Here is a 27370-nt window from a genome sequence, read left to right on the forward strand (position 1 = left end):
CGAAAACAAAATAAAAACAATAAAGAAAAAGAAACAGAGCACAATAAAATACACCTTCTGAGTTTGCTTGCAGAAGAAATAATTGAGGAGGGTGTTGTGCTCCACTGCAGAAAGGAAGGAGTTCTCAAGCTCTTAAACAGAAATAGCCTTCTGCAGTTCACGGGAAAGGGGAATCAACAGCTTCTGTGCATCCGATTATTAAGTTCGCTCAAAGATAACAGCTTTATTACTTGGGTAATTTGTATTAGTAGCGTATGAAAGTTATTTCTTTGAGCAGTCGGATGTAATACTATGGCTGTTAGCATAATGTTAGATTTCTTTTTCTTTGACCCCCCCCCTGTCAGTTTCAGGCACTTATTAGAGTATATGTCTTTTAGGTGCTGAGTTGATTAAGATGGACCTATAGCAAAATTAGTTTTAAGAAGTCTCTACCTGAGGTCATAAGTAACTAGTGATTAATTGCCTTGTAAATGACTGCCAAAGCTTTCCTGAAATATATATTTTTAAAATTTCTTGTTAGTGTGTGTTCAGTCTTTGCATGGATTAAAAAAATACTTTTCAGATCTTGTTCAACATAATGTTTTCTTTATCCTTAATGAATGTATGGATTGATGGTAAACTTGGTAATAAGTGAAACCCAGAGCCTCTACTGTCTTAAGTGTTGGTTCATAAGCATAGTATGTTTGCTTGGGGGTGCAGAGAGTAAGGAAGCCATATCGATAAAAGGGGAACAGAGGCCGATTTAGCATTAGCATCCAGAGCATTTGGAAGATGGGGAAGGTTTGGTAAAAAAAGATTAGGTTCTTACCTTGATATCATCTTTTCTAGTAGATAGATGTGACAAGCATTAAAGGAAGAGAACCGCCATCCTCGTATTCCAGTTAAATTTACTGTATAATTAGTGTCGATAGCTCTAAAAATGAACTATTTTTGTTTTGAACATACTTTTTACCATCAAGGGCATTGCCATGGCACCATCAGTTGCAAATTTATATGTTGCTGACTTTGAGAAGAGATTTTTTTTCAAGAGACCACTTTTCATCATAATATTATTTTGTGAAGGTATATCGATGATGTCCTTTTGATTTAGAAAGGAGCCAAAGTAGAACTTGAAGACTTCTTTCAAGTCTCAATTGTTTTGATACCAAACTTCGTTTTCAGATGTCATCAGATGTGAGGTGCATTCCATTTTTAGATATAAATATGCTTTTTTTTTTTTTTTTTTAAATGGGACTTTTCATAGTGACTTATATAGAAAATCAACTGTTGTGAATATTTGGATTTCAAAAGTTGCCATAATCGTATACTCAAAGAGAACCTACCTATTGTCAATTCTTGAGGAGGAGATTGTGCTTCAAAGATACTTTCTTTGAGAAACAAGCAAGGGATATTACAATACGTTTCCATGAAAAGAGGGTATCCCATGAAGGCTATCACAACTGGTTATAGAAAAGCTGCCGCTGCAAAGAGGGAAGAGATGTTGATACCAAGGAAGAAACATCTAATGAGAAGATTGTCAGCAGACATCAAAGGTCTTAAGCAAACATTGGCATATTGTGCAATCTACTGAATATTTCAAGGGCAAGAAAATCATGGTGGATCATAAAAAAGGAAGAAATTTGAAGGAATTGCTAATTCATGCAGCACTTCCAAGGAATACCATCACAGTCATTCATGGACCTGCAAGACACTATAAAGTGCAGCACTTGCATTGCATGCAGCATTTTAAAAATAAAGGTATTTATTCACCCCACTACAGGAAAAAAAAGTCGAGCTATGTGATTTCACTAACTGTAAGAGTGCTCAGGTGGTTTATATTGCTATCTGCCCTTGCAATTTGTTGTACATTGATAAAACTATCAGACCACTGAACAAACGGATTCTGAACATAAAAGTGCAATAAAAAGTTCTGTCAGAGAAGCCACTGGTGAAACTTTGCATTTCGAAAGCACACATTTTTGAAGACTTATCCTTATTTGCTTTAAGCATGCTATTTTCCTCATGGAGGGGTGGGGCTGTGGAAAATTGCTCCTACAAACTGAACAAAGGTTTACATATAGATTCAACACTGTCAACCCACATGGGCTTAACCAGGAAATAGATTATGCTATCTTTTTAGGAGGTGTTTTTATCTTCGATGTGCTTCGTGACTTCCAATTTGATACCTTCTCCATTACTTTTATGTTTTTAGTTCTTTATTATGTTTTAGTCATTTTTACTTCTTTATATATGCACATAATTTTCTATGTATGTGTTTTTACCATGATCTAAGATGTTGTTTCATCCCTTAAGATGTCTTACCTATGTTTTTTGGCCCTCTGTTTTTGGTTTGCTGTTTTTATTTATCATGGTCCTGCAGAATCCACATACTTATCTGCATTTTAGGTGACACTTCCTTTGATCATTTTTAGATTTTTTTTTTTTTTAGTTTAACTTTTTAGCATTTTCCAGTTCTTTTATTGATTTTTAACCATATCTTAACTTTAAGGATTGTGCCAGTCTTGACATTATTTTTAAGTGATTTGAATTAACTTTCATTTATTAGTTTGCATGACAACAGACTCCTGACATATTAGTATATGTAGCACAAACAGCAAAAAAGGAACAATAATAGTTATTAATACAGTTTCAAAAATGGCGTTTAGAATCCAAAAGTAGAGTAAAATAACTCAGCATAGGGAAAAACCCTTTTATAAATTTTCATAGAATCAATCATTGCACCATCTTGTTAGAATAAATGTTCCTTTTTTGCTGTTTGTGCTACATTTCCTTTGGAACAATATTCAATTTATTCAATTACCCAGTTGTATTATATTAGTATATGTGACATTAGACTTCTGACACATAAGTTTGGCTGTGTGAGCAAGAGTCTGTTTGACACTCACAAAGCTTCTTGCTGGACATCTGTAAATTTTAGATACCTTTTGTAATCCTGTATTTTATTAGAATTACTTTAGAGTGTTTTAAACTAACTTTTACCTAATAGTATGTGTGAAATCAGACACCTGGTACATTTGTGTGCCTGCATGAGCAAGTTTGTCTGGTTGATACTCACAAACTCAGGACTCTCTAAGTTTGCCGCTGCACTCTTTTTGTAAATTTTAAAACCTTTCTTAAGACTTTTATTTCACCAGAATTAGTTCTCAAAGTAGTTTTTTTGGAAGTTTTTCAACATTCTTTTTATTATAAGGGGGGTGGGGTGTTTTAAGCATACGCTGGATACCAGTTTTAGTCACTTTTGATGGCAAAAGCAATTTTTAACTTCAGTTACGTAAGCCATCCTTTGAATTGGTTCTTGATATGTTCCTTTTGAGATTTTAATGACAAGTATTTTTCTGTTTTATCTTTTAATTTGTTTTAAGTCAACTGGATTTTACTGTATTTACGTTTATATATTTTATTATTATTATATGCCCCTGAAGCAGCTGCACAGGCAAAACGCGTTGGGTGCTGCTCCTGGGAGCATTTTCAGTAAACTTATTCATCCTCATTTGGTCTTTCTTTTAAGAATCACATCCACGCTTTAATCCTGCATATCCTTTAATACCAAGCCTCTCTCACTTGGTACGGACCTGCACTTGGTTATTTGCACTACCAAGAAATCTACCTTGGGCCGAGTGAACAACTGCTGACACTCTTGTGCCATCATATAAAGATGAGCCATAGTCTTGGCTACCTTAATGGACCCTTCAGGAGCATCCCAATGCTCTGTGACCAATATATTGATATCAGGATGCCAGGCAAAACAGACAGCTGGGCTCTCATTCTGCTCATTATAGAGCAGGAAACAGAGGGGGCCTGCTGGAGTTCACGTTTAACTCCCTCAGTGAGTCAGCAATAAAGCTCTAACAGAGCTGAGGGTCTGAACAGCCAGCAGACCATGACATCATCCCCTTGATCGAGAGTCACCACTGTATTTAGTGCACAAGCATCTGCCTGCAACCCTGCTACTCCTGATAGAGAAGGCTTGCTCTGGGACAATAAGAGCATAAAAATATGCCCCTCATCCTCTGAGTTCCCCTTGGAAAGGTCTACCAGATCCTGGCCAGCCTCTTGATACTGAGGCAGATGTGCCACTGGAAGCGACTTCTGAAGCGCTCCCAGACGTCCCTTGAAGAGTTTGGCTATCCAGAAAGTTCTCCACATTACACTGACAAATTCTGGAGAACATACCATATTAAGACAGATCTTAGTCTCCTTTAGATGACTCAGTTTGCATCTCTTGGGCTCCACAGTCTCTGCACCCCTGCATTTTGGATGATCACCATTCCAGGGCTCTAGATGGGATTTACTCACAACCAATGGACCCCTGACGGTTCCTCAGCCCTAGAGAGCAAAGGGGAGACTAAGCTGACCACTCCTTCCCCTCTTTCACTTGCTGCATAGCACGTGGCGCAAGGACGCTCTTTGGGAGCCCATCTAGTGCACACTTGGCATGAATTAGGGGTAAAGGAGCCTAAGGACTCCATCTCTGCCAAAAGATGGCAAAAAAGATGAGACAAAACGAGGAAATTTGAAGTTTCTAGGGAACTTATTTTAAAAAAGGGAAATCAAGAGATGGATGCAGCAGCAACATTTTGGCGTCAAACAGAGCTCCAAAACACTTTAATTAAAATTAAAACCCAGCAATTTTAGGATTTTAGAGATGGGTAACCTGAAGGAAGGGGCAGAAACCTAGTAAAAAAGGTTTTAAAGACCCCCTGTATTTTCTTCATAGGTTGTCACTGCCTTACTCATTGTGACCTGTGCTATGAACATGCTGCAGCCTGCCTCAGCTCCATAGGTAGCTGGATCTGTGAGAAGAAATCACTGCCTCAATGGAACTGTTCCTCCAATGCTGAAATCTTCAGGCTGCCAGTCGGACCGATGTCTGAGCTGCAAACTCCCACGGACACGAAAAGGTGGAGGGGGAAGGTGAAAATCAGCTGGTACCCTGTGGAATCCCACTGATCCCCCTACGGATACCTGACAGCCTACGCTCAAGCCCCTATGATGTAGTAGGCGAGCAATGCTACAAGAGGAAAGGACTCTAAGATCAAAAAGGTTTCTACAGGCTCTCCAACAAGTACCACAGAGGAATAGGCCCTGTCAGCTGCAGACTTCAGTCTGTTTCTCCACGCAAGCAGAACTAGACCCTCAACTAGGGGAGTTCCGTGTACCAAATCCATCAATAAAATAGCAAAAAGACTGAAATAAAACAGATAGAGTTCACGTGCACAAGGAAAAACTGAAGGGGGCAGCAGAGCTCAAGTAGATTCTTTCTGCACAGCTCACAAGCACTGTGATAATACCTGTCAATCCAGAATGATACACCTATTGCACTAGAACGGTTAACATAGATGGTTTTAAAAGGTTTTGGACAAGTTCCTGGAGGAAAAGTCCACTATTGAGACAGATGTTTGCCCTGGATCGGTAGCATGGAATGTGGTTGCTATTTGGATTTTTGTCAGGTACTTGTGACATGGATTGGCCACAGTGATGACAGGATACTGGTCTAAATGGACCATTGATCTGATCCATTTAAGGCTATTCTTATGTTGTAACAAAGTCGGATGTATCATGGACGCAGCATAATAAAGGAATGGGGGGTGCCATGGAGGGCAAGTCGCATGGGGAGTAATTATAGCTTGCTATGGCCCTAACTGCACACAGCTGGCAACTGCCTACGGAAGGGGTGAGGCCATGTGTGCAAATAGATAGATAGATAGATAGATAGATAGATAGATAGATAGATATACATACATATATATACACATACATATATACATACATACACGTGCTTCCCTGTGAATTTGCAGTCCGCGGTCTCGGTCATTCGCAGTATTTTCCAACCATGAAGGTGAGGCAGGAGAGGGCAGCCGGAGTGCCAGCGAGTGAAGGAAATCACTCGCTGTATGCTCCGACTGCCTCTTCCTGTACTAAAAGTCGGGCCTCACCAATCAGGAGCTGATTTGACACGCAGCTCCTGATTGGTGAGGCCCGATTTTAGTACAGGAAGAGGCGGGGCGGTTGGAGCATACAGCTCTGGCTGCCCTCTCCAGTCTCCCCTGCCTAAAAATCGTATTTGCGTTTTTTTGACATTCGCAAGGGTACTGTATATGTGTGTGTAGATAGATAGATAGATAGATAGATAAAAGAGGACACATGGCTCCACCCCTCCCCTAGGTGGTTGCCAACTCTGTGCATTTAGGGCCACAGCAACCTATAATTACATCCCATCAAACTTGTCCTCCATGGCGTCCCCCATTCCTTTCTTCTGCTGCATCCATGATACAACAGACCCACATATATATGAGGCCAAAACGATATTGGTGTGGGGGAATCCACTTCCAAGAAGACAACAGCTGACCACTTTAAGGAGGCAAGCCCCAATAAAGATTTTAAAATGGCAGCGGTTTCCGCTGAAATGGAAGCCGCCAGTAAAATTTGCTCCCCCTCAGTGTACATACCTGCCAAGTCCCCACATGAGGAACTCAGCAAAGGCACTTTTTTCAGACTCGAAGGCTGTTAACAGAAGGCCATGGAGTAGCAGCCGGCACATAAAGTGCAGACCCTAGCGCTCGACACTGACAAACCGTGCAGTGCTTCTGGTGCAAGCTCATGTTCCCTCTGGCACAGAAAGGGACACCTTACGGAGAGAAGAAAACTGGCATACAGTGCCAAATACTGAAGGGAGAGACTGTCAGCTGCGAGGAGCAGATTGAAAGAATGCCTCTTGTTCCCTCTAGTCAATTTATTTTTATTATTTTACTTTTCCTATGGCTCATTTGGCTATATAGCAGGCAGACCTTTCAGGCTCTCCAGACTGGCCTTCTGTGTACAAGCAGAGCAGCCAAGCCTAGGCTTTGTTTGGTTTTTTTAAAAAACTAGATCAAACCCCAAAGAAAAGGATCTATGATCTAGGAGAGGTAAAGGACCCAACCGCCTGGATGTGACTTGAGAGAAGCCAGTAAAAACAAAACAAAAATCAATAGCAAATTCACCCCCAGAAAGTAACCAAAACCTCAGGGAGACTGCAAAGGCTTACCACATCTACTATCTCTGAGACTGAGAACAGACTGGCTTCCAGAGGACTGCACAGCCCACTTATAGGTTAAGTCAAAGCTCAGTAGTTCTCAGTTTCCATCTGCTGGTAGGAGTGCGTAATATTCAGGTATGCCAGACTAGAGGATGCTACAGAATGCCCTTTTTTATGAGAAAGGCGAATGGGCCACTGGCATGGAGAGAGGATGAGGTATTGGAGAGATTTGGCACCACCAAGTATACCCTCTACAGTAGGCACTGCTTAGCCTAAATACCCCCAGCTCAATTGAATTAAGGAACTCAGAATTAAAGCAAAAATAGCAAAGATGACCAGGAGCTTGTGAGAGATCATCCACTCTCCTGCAGGAGAAAGAGAATGTTGGCTAACCAAGAAGCATGCCATCCTGTGTGACAGAGCTCAGTTTAATGCTCTCTGTCTCCACCTGCTGGTAGATGCTAACACTATGCACAAGTCTCTGGATTCATCTGCTTTTAATGATAAGTAAACATATATACACTTATACCTTTTGAGAGCCGGTATAAATATGTGCATGAGCATTTACATGCTACTGAAGTTGGGTCAGGGAGTCTGTTTTTTAGATACCTATTTTGCCTTCTGGACTTTTTACATAGCCATCTTGTTATAAAATATCCCCCATTAAGTTGATTCATGAGGCAAAACAATTACATCTGTTCATTTTTGCTGGTGAAAAACTTTGTTTCTTTTTCTTTCAATTAACTAGTGATCAGTCTAGAATCTAGCGAATGAAACGGGGACAAATTTGTCCCTGTCGGATTTATCTCCATCCCCATAAGTTTTGTCCCTGTCCCCACCCCAGAGTTTGAGGACAGAGCTTGCAGGAATGAAGCAGGAACAGGGACAGAACTTGCTGGGATGGGACGGGACAGGGATGGGGACGGAGACATATTCCCCCATGTTATTTGCTAGCTCTGGATCACAAATATTACTGGAGGTTGCCTTTAGCCACGTTATTATGCCTTGTAGTAAAGCAGGTTCCAAGCTTTGTTTTCTAACATAGCATCTCCTATACAAACTACACCACTATAACTACAGCATATTCTGTCGATTTCAAAATTTTACTGCTAGCTCAAGTCATTCATGAGCCATTCCTGCATTTTAATCTCTCACCAGACTACCCAGTATCAAAATATACTACAGCCATTTTTACACCAAAAGCATGCCTTGTAATAGTGACAGCTCTTATTTTCCCAGTGGTAGCTGTTATCGCCATGGCATATTCAAGACAGAGGGAATATGGCCCATTCCAGACTGCCAGTTAGTCCAATAAAAAGATATAGTCTTACTTAAAAGAAAAACAAAACAAAAAAAGGTAAAATCAGGTCTACTTGATAATTTTCTTTCCTTTAATCACAGCAGACGAAGCCAGATGGATGGCTTTAGCAAAGTCTTTGACAGTGTTCCACACATACGTCTAATAAATAAACTGAGTGTCCTTGGGATGGGTTCCAAAGTGACAGGCTGGGTCAAGAACTGGTTGAGTAGAAGATGACAAAGGGTAGTGATCAACAGAGATCGCTCTGAAGAAAGGGATGTTAATAGTGGTGTGCTTCAAGGTTCTGTTCTTTTTAACATTTTTATAAACTGCATTGCTGTAGGGCTGTTGGGTAAAATTTACCTCGTTGCTGATATAAAAATCTGTAATAGAGTACACACCCAGGATGGTGTGAATAACAGGAAGAAAGGCCTGGCAAAGCTTGAACAATGGTCTGAAATTTGGCAGCTAAAATTTAATACTAAGAAATGCAAGGTCATGCATTTGGGCTGCAAAAACCCAAGGGAACGGTACAGTTTAGGGGATGAAGAACTTATGTGCACAACAGAAGAGCAGAACTTGGGTGTGATTGTATGTGATGATCTTAAGGTGGCCAAACAGGTTGAAAAGGTGACAGCAAAAGCTAGAAGAATGCTAGACTGCATAGGGAGAGGTATGGCCAGTAGGAAAAAGGAGGAATAAGACTCTAGTAAGACCTTCATTTAGAATATTGTGTACAATTCTGGAGGCCGCACTTTCAAAAAGATATAAAAAGGATGGAGTCGATCCAGAGGAAGGCTACTAAAATGGTGTGTGGTCTTTGTCATAAGGCATATGGGGACAGACTTAAAGATCTCAATCTGTATACTTTGGAGGAAAGGCGGGAGAAGGGAGATATGATAGAGATGTTTAAATGCCTACATGGCATAAATGAACACGAGTCATAGAAACATAGAAATAGACGGCAGATAAGGGCCACGGCCCATCTAGTCTGCCCACTCCAATGACCCTCCCCTACCTTTTTCTGTGAATAGATCCCACGTGTCTATCCCATTTGGCCTTAAAATCAGGCATGCTGCTGGCCTCAATAACCTGAAGTGGAAGACTATTCCAGTGATCAACCACCCTTTCAGTGAAAAGAATTTCCTGGCGTCCCCGTGCAGTTTCCCGCCCCTGATTTTCCACAGATGCCCCCTTGTTGCCGCGGGACCCTTGAAAAAGAAGATATCTTCTTCCACCTCGATGCGGCCCGTGAGATACTTGAATGTCTCGATCATATCACCCCTCTCTCAAGGTTTCCTCGAGTGAGTACAGCTGCAACTTATCCAGCCGTTCCTCGTACAGGAGATCCTTGAATCCTGAGACCATCAGGGTGGCCATTCTCTGGACCGACTCCAGTCTCAGCACATCCTTACAGTAATACAGCCTCCAGAATTGCACACAGTATTCCAGGTGGGGCTTCACCATGGATCTATACAATGGCATAATGACCGATTGGTGGGGATTGAGGCAGACCCAGTTTCAAAAGCTAAGTAACTGCCATTGCAGCAACACTTTAATAATGAAAATTATATCTTATCTAAGCACTTGCACTTTATAAATTATTATGAAATATTATGAAACAATATAAATACACACTATAATGTTCATATGAGGACGGCTACCACACGAATATACGGTGTGGCATTCTGAGGAACTTGTGTGTAAATCTTTACAACATAGGTGGCTAATTTAGGTCTGATGTTATTTCAGATTTGTTATATTTGTGCACTACTAAGATTTTGAGTCCACCCGCACTAGCCATCCAATCTATCTTGTGTGAAGCTGCAATGGAAAGTTTCATAGAAAACACTGGAATGAGGAAATCCTTGTTAGCTATCTCATTAGCAAGGCATCCTGTACAATTTCCTGATAAGAGGGACCACCTGGAAGCCCATCATATAATTGGTAACAGTTTATCTATCATCTGAAGGACAGATGTATATATAGTTCCTAATTGGTCTAAGATTGTAACCTGTGGACCATTGGGGGTAGAGCCAATACCAAACTTGGGAGAAAGCCTGGATCAGAAGAGATGACTACAAGAGGGAATAAATTGTCAGTAATACCTATGAACTGTGTCTTTCTGTTCTAAGTTTAGTACGAGGAAGAATTCAGAAGCCAATTATTTATGGCTTCTACCAGACTAAAAATCCAGCTGCCTATGTAGGGCAAGGACTTATAGGACTGTACCTGATACTAATCAGGGAGCTTGTTATATGTACAGCTAGAGCCCTGAAGAGGAACCAATTCATTATCATCAGATGTTGAAGCTGCTAACCTCCAAGGGCGAGAATGGGATTTCTTCTATAGTTCAGGGGCTAGTTGGTCACTTGTCTTAGCTTGCCAAGGGTGGGTTGGTTATTCCTAGATATATGGTTTATAGCAGGGGTGTACAACCTTTTGGCTTCCCTGGGCCGCATTGCCAAAAAAAATGTTCTGGGGCTGCACAAATGCGCAAACACTGCAGCAAGACAGAGGAGGAAGCCGGCAAGATGGTAAACACCCGGGGGCAGCAGAGGAAAACACTGCATCTCCCTCGACTGGAGTCGCACAAAATACTTCACGGGGCCGTAGGTTGGACACCCCTGGTTTATAGTCTAATATCGCTGCTGTTTTGTTCTCTCTTCTCAAGAGATATTGTAGTGTAATCAAATATATCTACATATCTATTTTGTGTAACCTTTAATTGATTTTTGGAGCTTGCTTGCCATATTATAATAATATATATTCTCACATTGGCATTATTTCTTCTTCGAAGTACTACTAGAAGGGCCACTTTAGGTTCAGGTATATTTCTTGCAGACAAGTCCAGAGTAATTACTGTCAGAGAGATTTTCTGTATTGCAATTGCACCTGCAGTATTTCCTTAACAAGCACATATATTTAAAAAGGACAAGGGCAAAAGCAATACAGTTTTAATGATTGGACCCATTAAGAAACCTTAAACCCATTCTGTAATGGCCACTCATTAAGGCAATACTAAAGTTAGTTTTTCCCTCAATCCCCAAATCTTTTTTTTTTCTCTGCAGAGGCTGCCGGTTGGAGTCCCAAATATAATTTCTGTGCTATATAAAGCCTGACTACTGCAACCTAGCATTTCAGACAGACAACAGGTGGTCAGATGGCAAAGACATTCTTTCTTCTTTTTATCATTTAATGCTAATTTTTTAAGGCATCCAAAACCTTACAGCTGATCTTCTGTACTTTCCTTAAGACATTTAGCTTTATATTTGTCTATTACCAATAAGAAACAGAAGTAAAAAAGCTACCTTAGCAAACTTAAAAAAAGGCCTTGGATCCTTCCGGAAGTATTCTATATCGAACATTGCCTGAGGATCAGGCAGATCTGGAAAATCTACTGCAAGCCGTGCATAAATACCATCTCGAGATCTGAAGTCAGGTATTCCACAGGAAACTGAAACCTGAAACATAATAATAGTTTGTACATTTTGTAGAATCTAATCCTAGGATACTGTAACTTAAGACAGCAGAATGACTGGTCATAGGTGGGCATTGTCTTCTGATGGTGCTAACAAGGACCACTTCTTGGAGTTTGCTGAACAGTGTTAAATTAGGGTTCTTCTGGGTATGTGTGGACTTAGATCATACATCAGTATTCACAAATTCTAACTTGCACATACATACATACACACTCTCACTCACTCTCTCTATATATATCTATATAAATTTTTTTTTAAAAATTATTTACACCTACCTCAGGACAGATCTAATGTATGTGCTTACTTTCCAGTGAGTTAACTGTATAAAGGCATATAAGATAAGCACGACATATGCTCCTGTGCGCCTTGACAGCACAGACTGCCTATACAAGATTACCGTATTTTCTCGCATATAACGCGCGCGTTATACGTGGTTTTTACAAACCGCGCATACCCTTGCGCGTTGTACAAAATTTTTTTTACATAGTTCCCCCCCCCCCCCCCCGACGCCTGATTCATCACCCGGAAGAAGCGCTCGCACTCCCACCCCGAAGGACCGCTCGCACCCCCACCCGAAGGACCGCTCGCACCCCCACAGCCTCCCCCCCTCCCCCATGGAGAAGCTGTCTACCTTGTTTCCGGATGCCAGCCCAGCTGCTTCCTCTGCCGGTGGTCCTGCCCCTTCTCAGAGCCCTGTGCTGCGCTGCTTCCTCTTCAGGCGGTCCCGCCCTTTCTCTGATGTCAGAGAAAGGGTGGGACCGCCGGAAGAAAAAGCAGCGCAGCAGGGCTCAGAGAAGAGGCAGGACCGCCGGCAGAGAAAACAGCTGGGCTCGCTGGCATCCGGAAACAAGGTAGACAGCTTCTCCATGGGGGGGGGGGGGAGGCTGTGGGGGTGCGAGCGGTTCTTCGAGTAGGGGTGCGAGCGGTCCTTCGGGGTGGGAGTGCGAGCGCTCCTTCGGGGTGGGGGTGCGAGCGGTCCTTCAGGGTGAGGGTGCGTGCGAGCGGTCCTTCGGGGTGGGGGTGCGAGCGGTCCTGCGGGGGGGGGTGAATCGGACGTCGGGGGGGGGGCATCAGGCTTTCAGGGTAGGGACAGGACTTCAAGGAGGAAAGGAGAGTCGGGGCAGGCGAAAACAGAGTCGGGGTCTCCAGAGGAGAGTCGGGGCGGGCGAAAGGAGAGTCGGGCAGCATGCGCGGTATATAAAAATTTATGTACATAAATATGTGTTTTTTACGCGCTAAACCCGTGTGCGCATTTTACACGGGTGCGCATTATCTATGTGAAAATACGGTACCCTCCATGTTGATGAGGAATGATATGGAGGAACAGGAGAGAAAAATGAAGTGAAGATGCAAGTGAGGGAACAAGGGTAAATTCTGAAAGAAAAAATAAAAGATCTGGATTGTAGAGGATGGGCAAGGAATAAGAAATGTGGAGGGATGGGAAAATATAATTTATAGGATGAGGGATAATGTGTAGGAGGAATAGAAGGTAGAAAGAATGGGAATAAGAAATGGAAGTATAAAATAAAGGAAAATGAGGAGGGCAAAAGAGAACTGAAAGGTGCGAGAAAGGCTAAGAGAAGGGGTATAGGAAAGGAGGGCAGAAGGATAAAGAACCACACCCTGAATTTGGTGAAGGATAGTATTCCCGATTACAATGAAGAAAGAAGAAAAAGCATGGTCTACTCCAGGTATCTGTATACAGACACTGGCTTTTTTTAACACACAGTAAATGATCTTGAAAAAGGGAACAGTAAGGCGATCAAATTTGTAGATGAAACAAAGTTATTCAATCATAAGCAAATAGTAAGAAATTGTAGAGGTCCTTCAAGACTAGGGGGCTGAACATTCAATGTAATGAGCCATATTCAAAAGGATTCAACTGGGCAGGAGAGGTTCCTGCTCAGTTAAATTCACTCTGGCTGCCTAAGTTGATATTTGGTGTCACTTAACTGGACAGTGCTGCTGAACATCATCACAAACCACCCCTACACTGACCAGCTAGTAGCCACATTCAGACCATTAACTGGTAAGCAAGTGGATAAAAGTTGACAGTAAAAAAAACTATCCTAACTTTAGCCACTGAGCTAACCAGGTACCGCTCTGAATATTGGTCAGTACCTAATTTAAGTAGCTGGATCAGCATCAAGGCTTCCTGATTCCACACACTCCTCCCCAAGACAAAGAAATCCTTCCCCAAGCTCATCTTATTTGTTTATTCATTCAGCCATTCAATTTTCTATACCGTTCTCCCGAGAGCTCAGAATGGTTTACATGTATTCAGGTACTCAAGCATATTTCCCTGTCTGTCCCAGAAAGCTCACAATCATCTAATGGGCAACAGGGGGGGGATTAAGTGACTTGCCCAGAGTCACAAGGAGCAGCATGGGTTTGAACCCACAACCTCAGGGTGCTGAGGCTGTAGCTTTAACCACTGCGTCACACTCTTCCTATTCCCTCACTCTCCATCTCCACAGGCCCCAGTAGTCTAGTGAGGATCCTAGTATAGCTCCTGCCCATCATGGGTGTGTAACCAAAAATGTCCGCCAATGTTAAATTCTGCCTATAGTGATCAGCATTTAGAAAGCTGTGACCACTATGAGCTGAATGTGAACAAGCGCAAGATAAGTATATATAGAATGGAAAAAAATCTAAACTGTAGTTGCACAACACTAGACTTCTTATTAGGAGTCAAAACCCAGAAAATGATCTAAGCATCATTGTGGACAGTCCATTGAAATTCTATGATCAGTGTACAGCAACAGTCAAAAAAATGTTAGGAATTATTAGGAAAGGAATAAATGACTAAAGAGGCAAAGTCCTTCATCTTGGAAGAGAGATGGCTGAGGGATGATATTATGGAACTCTATAAATTCCTGAGAATCTAATAATAATAATAATAATAACAGTTTATATACCTCAGGGCCGTGAAGTTCTATGCGGTTTACAATGATTAGAAAGATGCTACAAATTGAGTGGAACATACATAGTTAGAGATTAGTGGCTAGCAGTTTAAGGGATCAGTTTTTATGGGAGTGATTGTGATGGGAGAGATTGTACAGATTCGTTACCTAGGTACTTCAAGAACAGGTATGTTTTTAGGCGTTTCCTAAATTCACCATAGTTATTTGCGTGTATAATCAGTTTTTCCAGGTCTTTGCCCCATAAGGCTGCTTGGTACGACAGAAGATGTTGATGGTGTCTTTTAAATTTACATCCTCTAGCCGATGGGGAGATGAACTTCAGGTGTGTACTTCTCTTATGTCTGTTGGTTGAGAAGGAGAAGAGGTCAGTTATATATTTAGGGGCTAGACCGGATAGTACCTTAAAGCAGAAACATCCCAACTTGAACTTTGCACGTGCCTCCATTGGCAACCAGTGTAGGAGTTGGTAGGAAGGGGTTATGTGATCGGACTTCTTCAACACAAAGATCAACCTGACTGCCGCATTTTGTACCAGTTGCAGTCTCTGCATGTTCTTCTGGGAGATTGCCAGATGGGCAATGGTACAATAATCGAGATGGCTTAGTATTAGGGATTGTACCAGAATTCTGAATGATGAAGCGTCGAAGTATGCTTTAATGGGCCTAAGTTTCCAGAGAGTAAAAAAACCTTTCTGACTAGGGAGTTCACTTGGTCTTTCATGGTTAGGCCTTGGTCCAGTATTACCCCCAGAACCTTCATTGTAGGTTGAATAGGGTAGCTGAGTTTGTTGATGCATAGTGGTGTTGTAGCGACAGGTGGGTGTGGCGAGGCTACAAAGAACTTAGTTTTTCTGAATTAAGCTTCAGTCTGAATTCTGTTGTCCATTCTTCCATCAAGTTTAGTGCTTCTGTTGCCATGTGGGTAGTTTCAGAGGGAGAAGTACTGAATGGGATAATGATTGTAAAGTCATCTGCGTAACTGAATAATTTTATACCCCGCTGGGCCAGCTGCACGCCTAGTTGAAGAGCAGTGGGGATAATGGTGACCCTTGTGGAAAGCCAGATGGGTTTCTCCAGGTTTTACAGAGGTTGCGATTGAAACGTACTTGATAGGTGCGGGACATAAGGAATCCTCGGAACCAGTCAAATACCTCTCCTCTGATGCCGATTGTGTCTAAGCATTGTAGCAATTTCTCATGATACATCAAGTCAAAGGCCGAGCTCATGTCAAATTGCATGATTAGGGCGTTATGGCCCTTGCTAAATAAGGAGCGTAAGTAATCTAGGGTCGCTGCAATTACTGTTTCGGTGCTAAACAGAGGTCTGAAGCCAGATTGGGTTTCATGTAGTAGAGAGAACTGATCGAGGTAATCCATCAACTGGGTATGTACTAGACCTTCCATTATTTTTATGAAGAATGGAATGGATGCTACCGGTCTATAGTTGGTTACTGATGTTAAGGATTGTTCACGATTTTTTGAAATTGGGGTGACTATAATGTGACCGTTATTAGTTAGGAATTTTCCATTTTTAAAATTATCGGTCAGGTAGTTCCACAGTATTAGTTTAAAGTCTAATGGAGCTGCTTTCTTAATGTCAGGGGGACAGGAATCTTGAATGCAGTGTGATTTAGTATACTTGTTATAGAGTTTGATGAAATTATTCTTCTAATGGAATAATATTATTATTCTAATGGAACAGGCAAACAAGAATTGATCGTTTATTCTTTCATAAATTACCAATAGTAGAGGATGTGCCCTGAAAGTTGGCAAGTAGTATTTTTAATGTAAAGAAAGAAAATGGAATTTGTTGCTGAAGAATGTGATGAAGGTAGTTAGCATGGCTGGGTTTAGATAAGTTCCTGAAGGAAAGGTCCATAAACCATTATTAAAGGTAGATTTGGAGAAATCCAGTATCAAAGTGGGGAGTAAGTAACATGGGATTTATCTACTTTTTAGCAACTTTCTAAGCGTTTGTGACCTGGATTGGCCATTGTTGAAAAATAGGATATTGGGCTTAATAGGCCTGTAATCTGACCCAGTATTGCAGTTCTTATGTTCTTAGCTGCTCCCCTCCCAGAAGCCTCAAATTAGCTAAAACATAAAAACTCAAATTGTATGACCGATCATCTTGTTTTCAGAGAACATTTGTTACAGGTAAGGAATTCTACTTTATCTAGTCACACATGAGAGAACTCTAAACTAAAGGCTAGCAAAAAAAACCAAACATCTCTATGTTGGACCATTACTTGATTTCATTTTTTGTGCCATTTTCCTCATGTTCTAAATTGCACTCAGATTCTAATTGCTTCCTGTTTGCAGCAAAATGTAAAGCCTCCTTTAGCCAATGTAATCAGCTGCTAGGTAGGATGTTTGCGTGAGGGATGCCAGTATAAATGAATAAGAGTGACTACAAAGAAGTTACATTACATTACATTACATTAGTGATTTCTATTCCGCTTGTGCCTTGCGGTTCTAAGCGGATTACAAGTTAGAAGACTGGACATTTCCAGTAGCATTGCAGTACTTATAATCAAGAATGCGTTAAGTTACAATTGTTGTTCTGGACTTTTCCAGGATAAATTGGTAGTAGATATTAGATAGTGATAGGTTGTTTAGACGAATAGAGATAATATTGTCCGGATTCTGCTGTTTAGACGAATAGAGATAATACTGTCCGGATTCGGGTGTTGCTGGTGGTGGTGTTAGGGTAGTCATGAGAGCATTTTCTAATACTTTTGTGAGGTTATGATGATGGGAAGTGTTTTTTGAAGAGATGAGTTTTGATTTCTTTTCGGAATGCTTTAATGTCTATTGATTTGGTCAGTAGATTGGTGATGGTAGTATCGATCTTTGCTGCCTGTGTCGCTAAAAGGCTGTCATATAGTTTCTTTTGTCGTGTTCCTTTGAGAGGGGGGTGAGTGAATAGGCTCTGAGTTCTCCTTAATCTGTGTGAGAGGTTACGGTGTAGTCTGTTGTTTAGGTAGCTGGGTGCTGTTCCATGTATTACTTTGTATAGTAGACAGTAGAATTTGAACTGGGATCTTGCTTTTATTGGTAGCCAGTGTGAATCTAGGTATGCTTTGGTGATGTGGTCATATTTGCCTAGTGAGTAGATGATTCTGAGGGCTGTGTTCTGAACTGTCTGTAATTGTTTTATCATGTAATTTGGGCATGATAGGTATAGGCTGTTACAGTAATCTACAATACTCAGTACTAGGGATTGTACTAATATCTTGTATTGATCTTTGTTGAAGAATTTTCTTATTTTTCTTAGGTTACGTATTGTGAAGAATGCTCTTTGGATGATTTTGTGGATTTGAGACTGCATTGTGCAGTTTCTGTCTAGTTGAATTCCCAGGATCTTGAGTGTGCTTTGCATTGGGTACTTGATTGTATTTACTTCTAGTTCTGTGAGAGAAGGTTTTTTTTCCCTTTCCAGTAGTAGGAATTTAGTTTTTTTCCGAGTTCAGTTTTAGTTTATGACTTGACATCCATTTTTCTACCGTTTCCATTATCATTTTCAGGTGGTTTGTGGATAAGGGGTCTTGAATATTAAAGGGTAGGAGGATAGTTATATCATCTGCGTAGCTGAATGATACTGTGTTTAGGGCGTCTAGGGTTATGCCTAGGGATGCTATGAAGAGGTTAAATAATATGGGTGATAATGGTGATCCTTGTGGTACTCCACATGGGTTTGACCATGGTTCGGATATGTGCTCTTTTGATTTGACTTTGTATGTTCGTGTTTTGAGGAAGCTTTGGAACCATTTGTGAACATTACCTGAGATTCCTATTGCGTCTAATATCTGGAGTAGTGTGTGATGGTCAACTAGGTCGAATGCCGCAGAAAGATCGAGTTGAATGAGAAGCAGCTTGTTTCCTTTGCTGAGGTGTTGTCGTGCAATGTCTAATAGTGATATCAGTAGAGTTTCTGTGCTATGGTTGGATCTGAATCCAGATTGTGATGGATGTAGTATGTGATGGTCTTCAAGGTAGTTGGAGAGGTGTTGTGCGACAAGGCTTTCTGTTATTTTAATGTATAGAGGGATTGAAGCGATTGGTCTATAGTTTGCAGGATTATCTATAGGACCTTTGGGATCTTTTAGGATAGGTGTAATTATGATTTCTCCTAATTCCGGTGGGAAATGACCTTCACTTAGTGTTGTTTGAAGCCATAGTGTGAGGCTAGCTTTAAATTTGGTGGAAGCTGTTGCTAGTAAGTATGAGGGACAGTTGTTCAAGTCACATGAGGATTTGCTGTATTTTTTGTAAAGCCTGTTCAAGTCTGACCATTGTATCTTTGGGAAGTTTGTCCATATCCTGTCTGCTGGTATTGCTTCATCTGTTTTGGGATTGATTCGTATTTCTTCTATGTTGGTTCTTGAATTGTTGAATGTGGATCTGGTTGTGATGATTTTGTGTTTGAAGTGATCCGCTAATTGGGTGGCTGTGGGAGTTTGGTTTCCTTGGGTGGCGAGAAATGGTTTGGTATCGGTGAGATTTCTTAAGATGTCAAAAAGTATTCTTGTGTCTGGTTTTTCGGTGCTGATGAGTTTGGAGTAGTAGTTTTTTCGTTTTTCCTTCAGTTTGGTATTGTATTGTTTGATAAGGATTTTCCATTCATCTTTGATGTGGTTGTGTTTTTGTTTTTTCCATGACCTTTCTAATTGTCTGCATTTTCTTTTTAGTTGTAGAAGTTCGTCGTCGAACCATTTATTAGATGGTCTGTCTATTTTGTTTTTGTTTTTTATTGGAGCAAGTTCGTTTAGTGTAGATTCACTGAGGGTCCGCCAGCTGTTTATGAATTCTTTGGGGTTGTTGGGGTCGATTTCGGGGTCAACTGTGTTCCAGAATGTGTGAGGTTCGATTTTCGGTCTGAATTTGAAGTTCTCTGGATACTTGTCCAGGTATTATGTGAAATTCTGGGGGGAAGAGGTTGAATAAGATCTGTGTTAGAATTAATACCTCGTTTCTACTTTGATTGTCTACTCCAGCTTCACCCCTTCCCCTCAGCTCTGTTTACTGCAGCTATCTGTAATTCCAGCACGAACAACTAAAGGTAGAGTGAGGAAGATGACATTCTGAGTAGAAGTCAGAGAGCTGAGATTTGGAGGAGGTAGGTAAGAAAGAAAAGTATATATACATGTAGGTTACTTTGGCAGGTGGGGGAGGGTCATGGGTTGCTTCATACTGTAACTCAATAATCTTGTTTCTGTTAATATACATAGGAGTCCATATTTTAGCTGTTGATTTCCACTAACTATGAAATTGCAGAAGGGTGTCACTTTAACATCTTGAACTCCTCCCCTTCTACAGTGGCGAACAGCTCCCTCTTCAGTTGATACCAAAGCAATCGAATTCCACTGAAACATAAGAAAAAAGAGAAAGAGGGGGGGGCACAGGGAGCTTCCCCAGCAATAAACATATTCTGTTCTACTCTGAAACTTGGCAATAGAACTACTACTACTATCCATTCAGTTGTGTTCGACCCTTGGATACTCTATAGACCAGTCCTCTCCATGCTTCCCTGTTTTCCACAGCTTCTTTCACTTGCTTAATGTTCATTCCCTTGTCATTCTTGATGGTATCCAGCCAATTTTGGTCTCCATGCTTTCTTTTACCACTGACCATTCGAGTAGCACCTCCTTTTCTAGTGAATTTGCCCTCATCACGTGTCCAAAATAGGTCCGTTTCAGTCTGGTAATCTTGCCTTCCAGGGACAACTCTGGGTTTATATGATCAAGAACATCTTTGTTGGTGATCCTAGCTGTCCATGGGATTCGTAGAAGTCTTCTCCAGCACCACTGCTCAAAGGTGCCAATTTTTATGCTATCTACATTTGTGAGTGTCCATGGCTCGCAGCCTTATGTTGTGATTGGGAATACAATGACAGTAGTCAGCTTTTGTTTGATGGTGACTTGAGACGTCCTTGCACTTCCATATTTGGTCCATGTTCACTATGGCTGCACACCACCGTACTAATCAACGCTTGATCTCTGTTATCGAACTGCCACCATGATCAATGAATTATGATTTACAGTCAAACCTTAGTTTGCAAGCATAATTTGTTCCAGAAGCATACTTGTAATCCAAAGCACTCATATCAAAGCAAATTTCCCCATAGGAAATAATGGGAACTCAGACGATTCGTTCCACAACCCAAAAACTTTAATACAAAATACTATATGTACTTGTATTGCAAGACATTGCTTGTTTAGAACAGTCACTACACTCTTGCAGTGTCAGAGAGAGAATAACCATCGGCTCAGTTGCGATGCGTGTATACTATATTGTGGAGTGGCAACTGGTAGCCAGGAGGCGCTATGGCATGCTGTATTAGAATGGATAGTGTGTAACATATGATTGTGAAGTACATGGTAGATTTTTCTACATATAAGATACCTACTTTTCATATGATTCTGGGTAAATCTAGCTAGTAATGCACATGTAATAAATAAGGCCACACCCAATTAGAAGCCTATGTTTTAGTACACAGAGATATAAAAATTTGAATATGGATTGAAGCAAAGGCCAGAAAAAAACACTAGAGATTAATATTAAGGATAAGTAGAAAAAGATTGCCTTTATGTACTTTGCTGGATTAAGCAAGATCATAAGGATATATATATATATCTTTATGTCGCACCTTGGGGCTCCACCCCGTACTTCCAACCCCATTACCTTCCTCAAAAAAATCACAAGCGACCTGTTCTGGTCTAAATTTCTCAATCTATTCTCCTCTGCCCCTAAGCCTGCAGATTCAGGTACTAATTGGCATAACTGGGTCGCTCTCTCCAAATCCACCTATCTTTCCCTCGCCCCTCTTTCCACTAAATCCATCTCCTATCCCCGCAAGGCCCCTTGGTTCCTCCCATATCACAGAGAGCTAAAACAGAAATGTCGAGCTCTGGAGCGCATATGGAAAAAATCAAAATGTCCTATAGACAGACAGTCCTGGAGAGTCAATATCAAGCTGTACAATAAAGCACTAAAAAAAAGCAAGAAAGAACTTTTATGGTGACAAAATTTCCAGGTCCAACAATCAAAGCAGTACTCTATTCAACATCTGGCGCTCCCTAACCTCCAAAAGAGACCCCACCTTGCTCCCCTCCTCTCCCTCAGCCGATGTTCTAGCAAAATTCTTCAATGATAAGGTTTATTCCTTGAGATGCTCTTTCCCTCCTTCAGTCTCTTACAACTCCCTAGTGCCCACCGATTCCACTCCCACCCTAATGGTCTCCAACCCTATCCCAGCTGACAGATCCTGGACCACCTTTGAGCGTGTATCTGAATCCCTGGTCCTCAATCTCTGCCTCAAACTGAAATCCTGTAATTGCTCCTTGGACCCATTCCCCTCCTACCTATACGAGAACATTCCCGCTCATGCTATTTCTTCTATCACCATCCTCATAAACTCCGCCCTTCAGTCGGGCCATTTCTCCCCAGAAATGGGTCATATCGCCTTGACCCCACTACTGAAAAAATCTGACCTTGACCCTTCCATACCATCCAGCTATCGCCCAATTGCAAATATCCCTCTCCTAACCAAGATGCTAGAGTCCATCATTTCTTCCCAACTCTCATCATACTTAGAGAGATTCTCTATTCTTTTACCTAGAGAATGACACGGTGGCGGTTTACCCGCGGCCACCGCATTTTAGCCGCGGGTCACCCGCCGAAAACGGGGAAGAAAACTAGCAGTCGCTGCGGCGACGGGGACAAGGCCATTCACCGCCCGCGGGGCGGTGAATGGTCTTGTCCCCCGCAGTGAGGCATGAAGGATCGCGCGGTCCCCGCAGCTCACACCCGCCCGCCCAATCGATTCCAGTGTCCAGCCAGCTCTCTCCCCTCTCCTCACCCCAGTCCACAGATCCTCCTCCTCGGCGACCCGCACGCTACCAGAGAGCCGCGCACACCTGCCGCTGCTCAGCCTCGATCTTCTGCTCTGACGCAACCGGAAACAGGAAGTTGCAGCAGAGCAGAAGATCGAACACTGAGCAGCCGCGCGTGTGCGGCTCCCTGGGAAAGCGCGCAGGTTGCCGAAAAAGAAAACCCACAAACCAAGGTGAGGAGAAGGGAGAGAGCCGGCCAAACACCAGGATCGACCGGGCAGGCAGGTAGTGGCCGCGGGGACCGTGCGATCGCTAGTGTTCCCGGCTCAAATTGGAAGGAGGGAGTGAAAGGAAAAAGGCTTATATGGATGCAGCGGGGACGGTGACGGGGCGGTGAATGGGATGGCAGTGGCGGTGACGGGGCGGTGAAAGGGATGGCGGTGACGGTGACGGGGCGGTGAAGGGATCGGCGGTGACGGGGCGGTGCAGAGGATGGTGGGCCGGTGACGGGGCGGTGACAGGGACAGATTTTTTCCCCGTGTCATTCTCTACTTTTACCCTATCAATATGGCTTTCGTCCTAACTTCAGCACCGAACCCCTACTGTCTTCCCTGATTTCAAGGGTTCCACAACTTCACTCTCGAAACAAGTTTGCCGTCCTCCTACAATTTGACCTTTCCGCTGCTTTCGACGTTGTTCACCATGATATTCTTGTTTACCAACTCTCTGAGATAGCTATCAACTCCACAGTCCTAGATTGGTTCTCTAAATTCCTCCGCTCTCGTTCTTACATTGTTAACATGAATGGCACCTCATCCTCCCCCTGGAGACCGAATTGTGGAGTCCCGCAAGGCTCTCCACTATCCCGTATCCTTTTCAACATCTATATGTCCTCCCTAAAACTCCTCCACCTATCCCCCCTTGAAACAATTTACACTTATGCAGACGACATCCTCGTCCTCCTCGAGACCGATTCGAACCTCACCGACCTGTCTAAGAATATATCCTCTTGTATAATGAACCTACAATCCTGGGCCCACACTGTGCAAATGAAATTGAATGAGTCCAAAACAAGACTTCTTTGGCTCGGTCCAAAACTAGATCACCTACTCACCTCCATCCAACTACCCTCTGGCTCCTCTCTGCAGCTTGAGTTCTCGAGCAAGGTCTTGGGCATCATCATTGATTCCACATTGTCCTTCAATGACCACTTCCAATCCTTGGTAAAAAAATGCTTTTTCAGCCTTCACATGCTGAGGAAAGTTAGATCCTGCTTCCATCAAAAACATTTTACCCTCCTTGTCCAATCCATCATCCTCTCCAGATTGGACTATTGCAACTCTATCTACTTAAGCCTAACTAAGAAAAACCTCCACAGACTCCAACGGATTCAGAATGCCGCGGCCAAGCTCATCTTCGCTAAAAGTAAATTTGACCATGTCTCCCCACTCCTGGCCAAGCTCCACTGGCTTCCAATAATCGCCAGGGTCCACTATAAATGCGCCTGTTTAACTTTCAAAATCCTATATGGTATCCTCCCTCCCTTTATCCCTCTTTCTTGGAATTCCTCAAACCCTAATACCACCAGATCCTCCCACAAATTAAAACTATCCTTCCCCTCGCTAAAAGGCATTCCCCACACAGGAAAGCTAGGGACCTCCCTCCACTTCAAAATCACTGAGCTCTGGAACAACCTTACCTCCCCTCTTCGGAACTTGAGCTCTCTCCAAGTTTTCCGCAAACATCTGAAAACCTGGCTTTTCTCAAAAAAATGTAAGTCTCCCTCCAATTTAGGAATCAAGGAAACTCTTATATCTTGGCATCCCAAGTCCTCTAAATTTTCTTCACACTTCTACCTCTAACCTTCTGTTGTAGTTCCTTCCTATTTCTCCTACTGTAAACCGCGTCGAGCTCTACGAACGTGGAGATGATGCGGTATACAAACCTAAGGATTAGATTAGATTAGATATATTTTGTAGAGGTATTAATTCTTTGTGTCTTTTTCTTTGTCTAAAATACTGAAGGTTTCCCACTTTAAAAAGGCCTGGGTTTCTAGTGTTTTTTTGTGTTGATTACCATACCCAGGGGGATTGGAGTTGCTGGGTAGAAAAGAATACCTTTCCAGTGTTCTCCCCAGAAATTTTTTCCAGCCGGGTGGCATGAAAATACAGCCGGATGGAGTGGGGTAGGGCAGGGCGAGGAAATTTGGTGGTGGGGAAAATTAAATGTGTACTATTTTTATTAGTTAATTATTATTAATTATTTTCCAATGCTCAACATGACTTCCTTTTTTAAGGTTTGACACTTGTGCCAGAATATTTTACTAAATTTAAGAAGTATCCAATTCTAGAAGTGAATAATTAAATATTTGCCCTCTTTCAAATGGTATAGAGGTTTAAAAAAGGGAAATGCGTTAATGAAGTAATTAGGTTCAATCTAGCCATTTATTTCTGCATGAATTTAAACAACTAACAAAAAAAGAAAATAAATATAGCTCATCCAGTCAGACAAGAAACGGCTCTACAGCACGTCTAATAATGTTTTGATCACTGGGTTCCTTCCTGAGGTCTCACTAAGGATATGAAATAGATGCAATCCCCACTTCCAGACCTCTTCCAAATAATTTATGGAGAGGTGTTACTGAGCCTTGAAGGAGGCCTGTGTAATTGCACTACAGCAAAATAAAAAAGTAGCAGATAAAGATCAAAGTGAGAGCTAGGGCAAAACAGTTTAGGTAAAGATGCAGGTAATAATTAGCAATGTATTAAAAATATTTTATTTATATTTATTATATAATGTCATTTGAAAGCTGTTTGATGTTAATACAACTTTAATTCTTTATACTGCCCGGAGGGGGGGGCAACATCACTTACATCAACAGTAAAGTTAGAATAGGGTCTTTAAATCCAGTGGCATACCTAGTATATATTACAGCCAGTGCTGATCAGTTTTTAACAACCCCCTCCTCTATATAAAAAAATTATTTTTAGTAATAATCCATGAGTCATACAACAAGGGTGCACCTAGGAAAAGGCAGCATCTTAAACACTGCGGTGAGCACTAGAACACCAACACGCACATTGTAAAACTTAACAAGCCAGATCCTGCACAGTCAATGCTAACAGAAAACCATGTCCTTTTCATACACACAGAACACAGATACACCTTTGCCCAATATGGAATAATCACAAACTAAAAATAGAAATATGTAGACAAAAGTTAAACTGAACCGCCAAGAAACCAGACTCTGCATACAATGCAACACCACAGAAACAGTGACACGTCCCCTAATACTGCGTAAAATATAGACGATAGATGTAAATTTGAAAAAATTGCTACATAATCACCACTTTACAAATTAACAAATAGAAATAAAACAAATAATAAGAAATAAGAAAATACCATTTTATTAGACTAATCCATTTTTCAATTAGTAGTAATTAGCTTTCAGAGGCCAAATCTTTCTTCAAGACAGTACAGTATACTGCTGTTATGGTATCCTGAACTGGCCTGAGGAAAGGGGTTTAGTCCCCAAAAAATTGCCTTATTTCCATTTCCTATTGATATACTTTAATCAATACAGTTACAATACTACTTGATTCTACGTAAAGCAACAAAAAAAAATTTTCTACCTTTTGTCGTTTCTGCTTTAATCATCTTCTTTTCGCTCTCTTCTTTCTATTCAGCGTTTGTCTTCTCTCCCTTCCATGCAACATCTGTCTTCTCTCTTTGCTCCTTCCACCAAACCTCTGCCCTCTCTCTCTACGCCTTCCATCTACTGTCCAATCTCTCTGTACCTTGCATCCACTGTCCACCTTCTCTGCCCTTTCCATTCAGTGTCCGCCCTCTCTCTCTCTTTCATATGGCATCTTCCCTTTCTATGTCCCTTCAATAAATTGTATATCCTGTGCCCTTTCTCTCCTTTGTACATGATTCACTTCAGCTTTACCACCTCTCCATTTTTGTCTCTGCCTCCCCCCCTATGCTCTGGCATCTCTCTCTTCTCATTTTCTTCCCTCCCCCAAATGCCCTGGCATCTCCTCTCCTTCCTTTCCCTTTGGTCTGGCATTTTATGTCTCCTTGGTTTCCCTTCCCTCCCCCATGCACTGGCATCTCTCTCCTCTCCCCCTCCCACTCCATTATCTGGCATCTCTTCTCCTTCCTTCCTTTCACCTGGTCTGGCATCTGTCTCCTTCTCTCCCCCCATATGCCCTGACATCTCTCTCTCCCCCTCCATGGTCTGGTATCTCCTTTCCTTTCCCTCCCTCCCATGGTCTTGGCATCCCTTTCCTTTCCTCTCCCTGGTCTTCCTTCTCCCCCCTTCCCTCTCTCTCCCTAATTGGGTGCAGCTGCAGCAGCAATTCTCTTCCCACTCCCCCACAATTGGGTGCATTATTTCTCTTCCCCTCCCCCTAATAAGGTGCATCAGCATTTCAATTCCCCCTCCCCCCTAATTGGGTGCAGCAACAGCATTTTTCTTTGCCCTCCCCTTCAATTGGGTGCAGCAGCATTTCTCTTCCCCCTCCCCCCAATTGGGTGCAGCAGCATTTCTCTTCCCCCTCCCCCCTAATTGGGTGCAGCAGCAGCATTCTTCGCCCTCCCCTCCAATTGGGTTCAGCAGCATGTCTATTCCCCCTCCCCCTCCCAATTGGTTGTAGCAGCATGTCTCTTCCTCTTCCCCTCCAATTGGGTACAGTAGCAGCAGCATTTCTCTTTCCCCTCCCCCCCTAATTGGGTGCATCAGCAGCATTTCTCTTCCCCCTCACCCCCAATTGGGTGCAGCATCAGCAGCATTTCCCTTCCCACCTCCACC

General features: G+C 42.1%; 1 protein-coding gene across 3 annotated transcripts in view; it reads right to left on the reverse strand.

Annotated features, from left to right (window-relative positions):
• Window positions 1-27370, reverse strand: part of SIRT1 (sirtuin 1) — a 149146-nt gene that overhangs the window by 89863 nt on the left and 31913 nt on the right. For 2 of the 3 annotated variants that reach the window (XM_033941657.1, XM_033941658.1), the window contains exon 4: window positions 11630-11782. The exons of the other annotated variant lie outside the window; for it this stretch is intronic. In XM_033941657.1, the coding sequence (XP_033797548.1) occupies window positions 11630-11782 (153 nt within the window). The remainder of the gene's footprint in view (window positions 1-11629; window positions 11783-27370) is intronic. 3 annotated transcript variants of the gene reach the window in all.

The sequence above is a fragment of the Geotrypetes seraphini genome, chromosome 4 (assembly GCF_902459505.1).
Source record: "Geotrypetes seraphini chromosome 4, aGeoSer1.1, whole genome shotgun sequence".
NCBI lineage: Eukaryota > Metazoa > Chordata > Amphibia > Gymnophiona > Dermophiidae > Geotrypetes > Geotrypetes seraphini.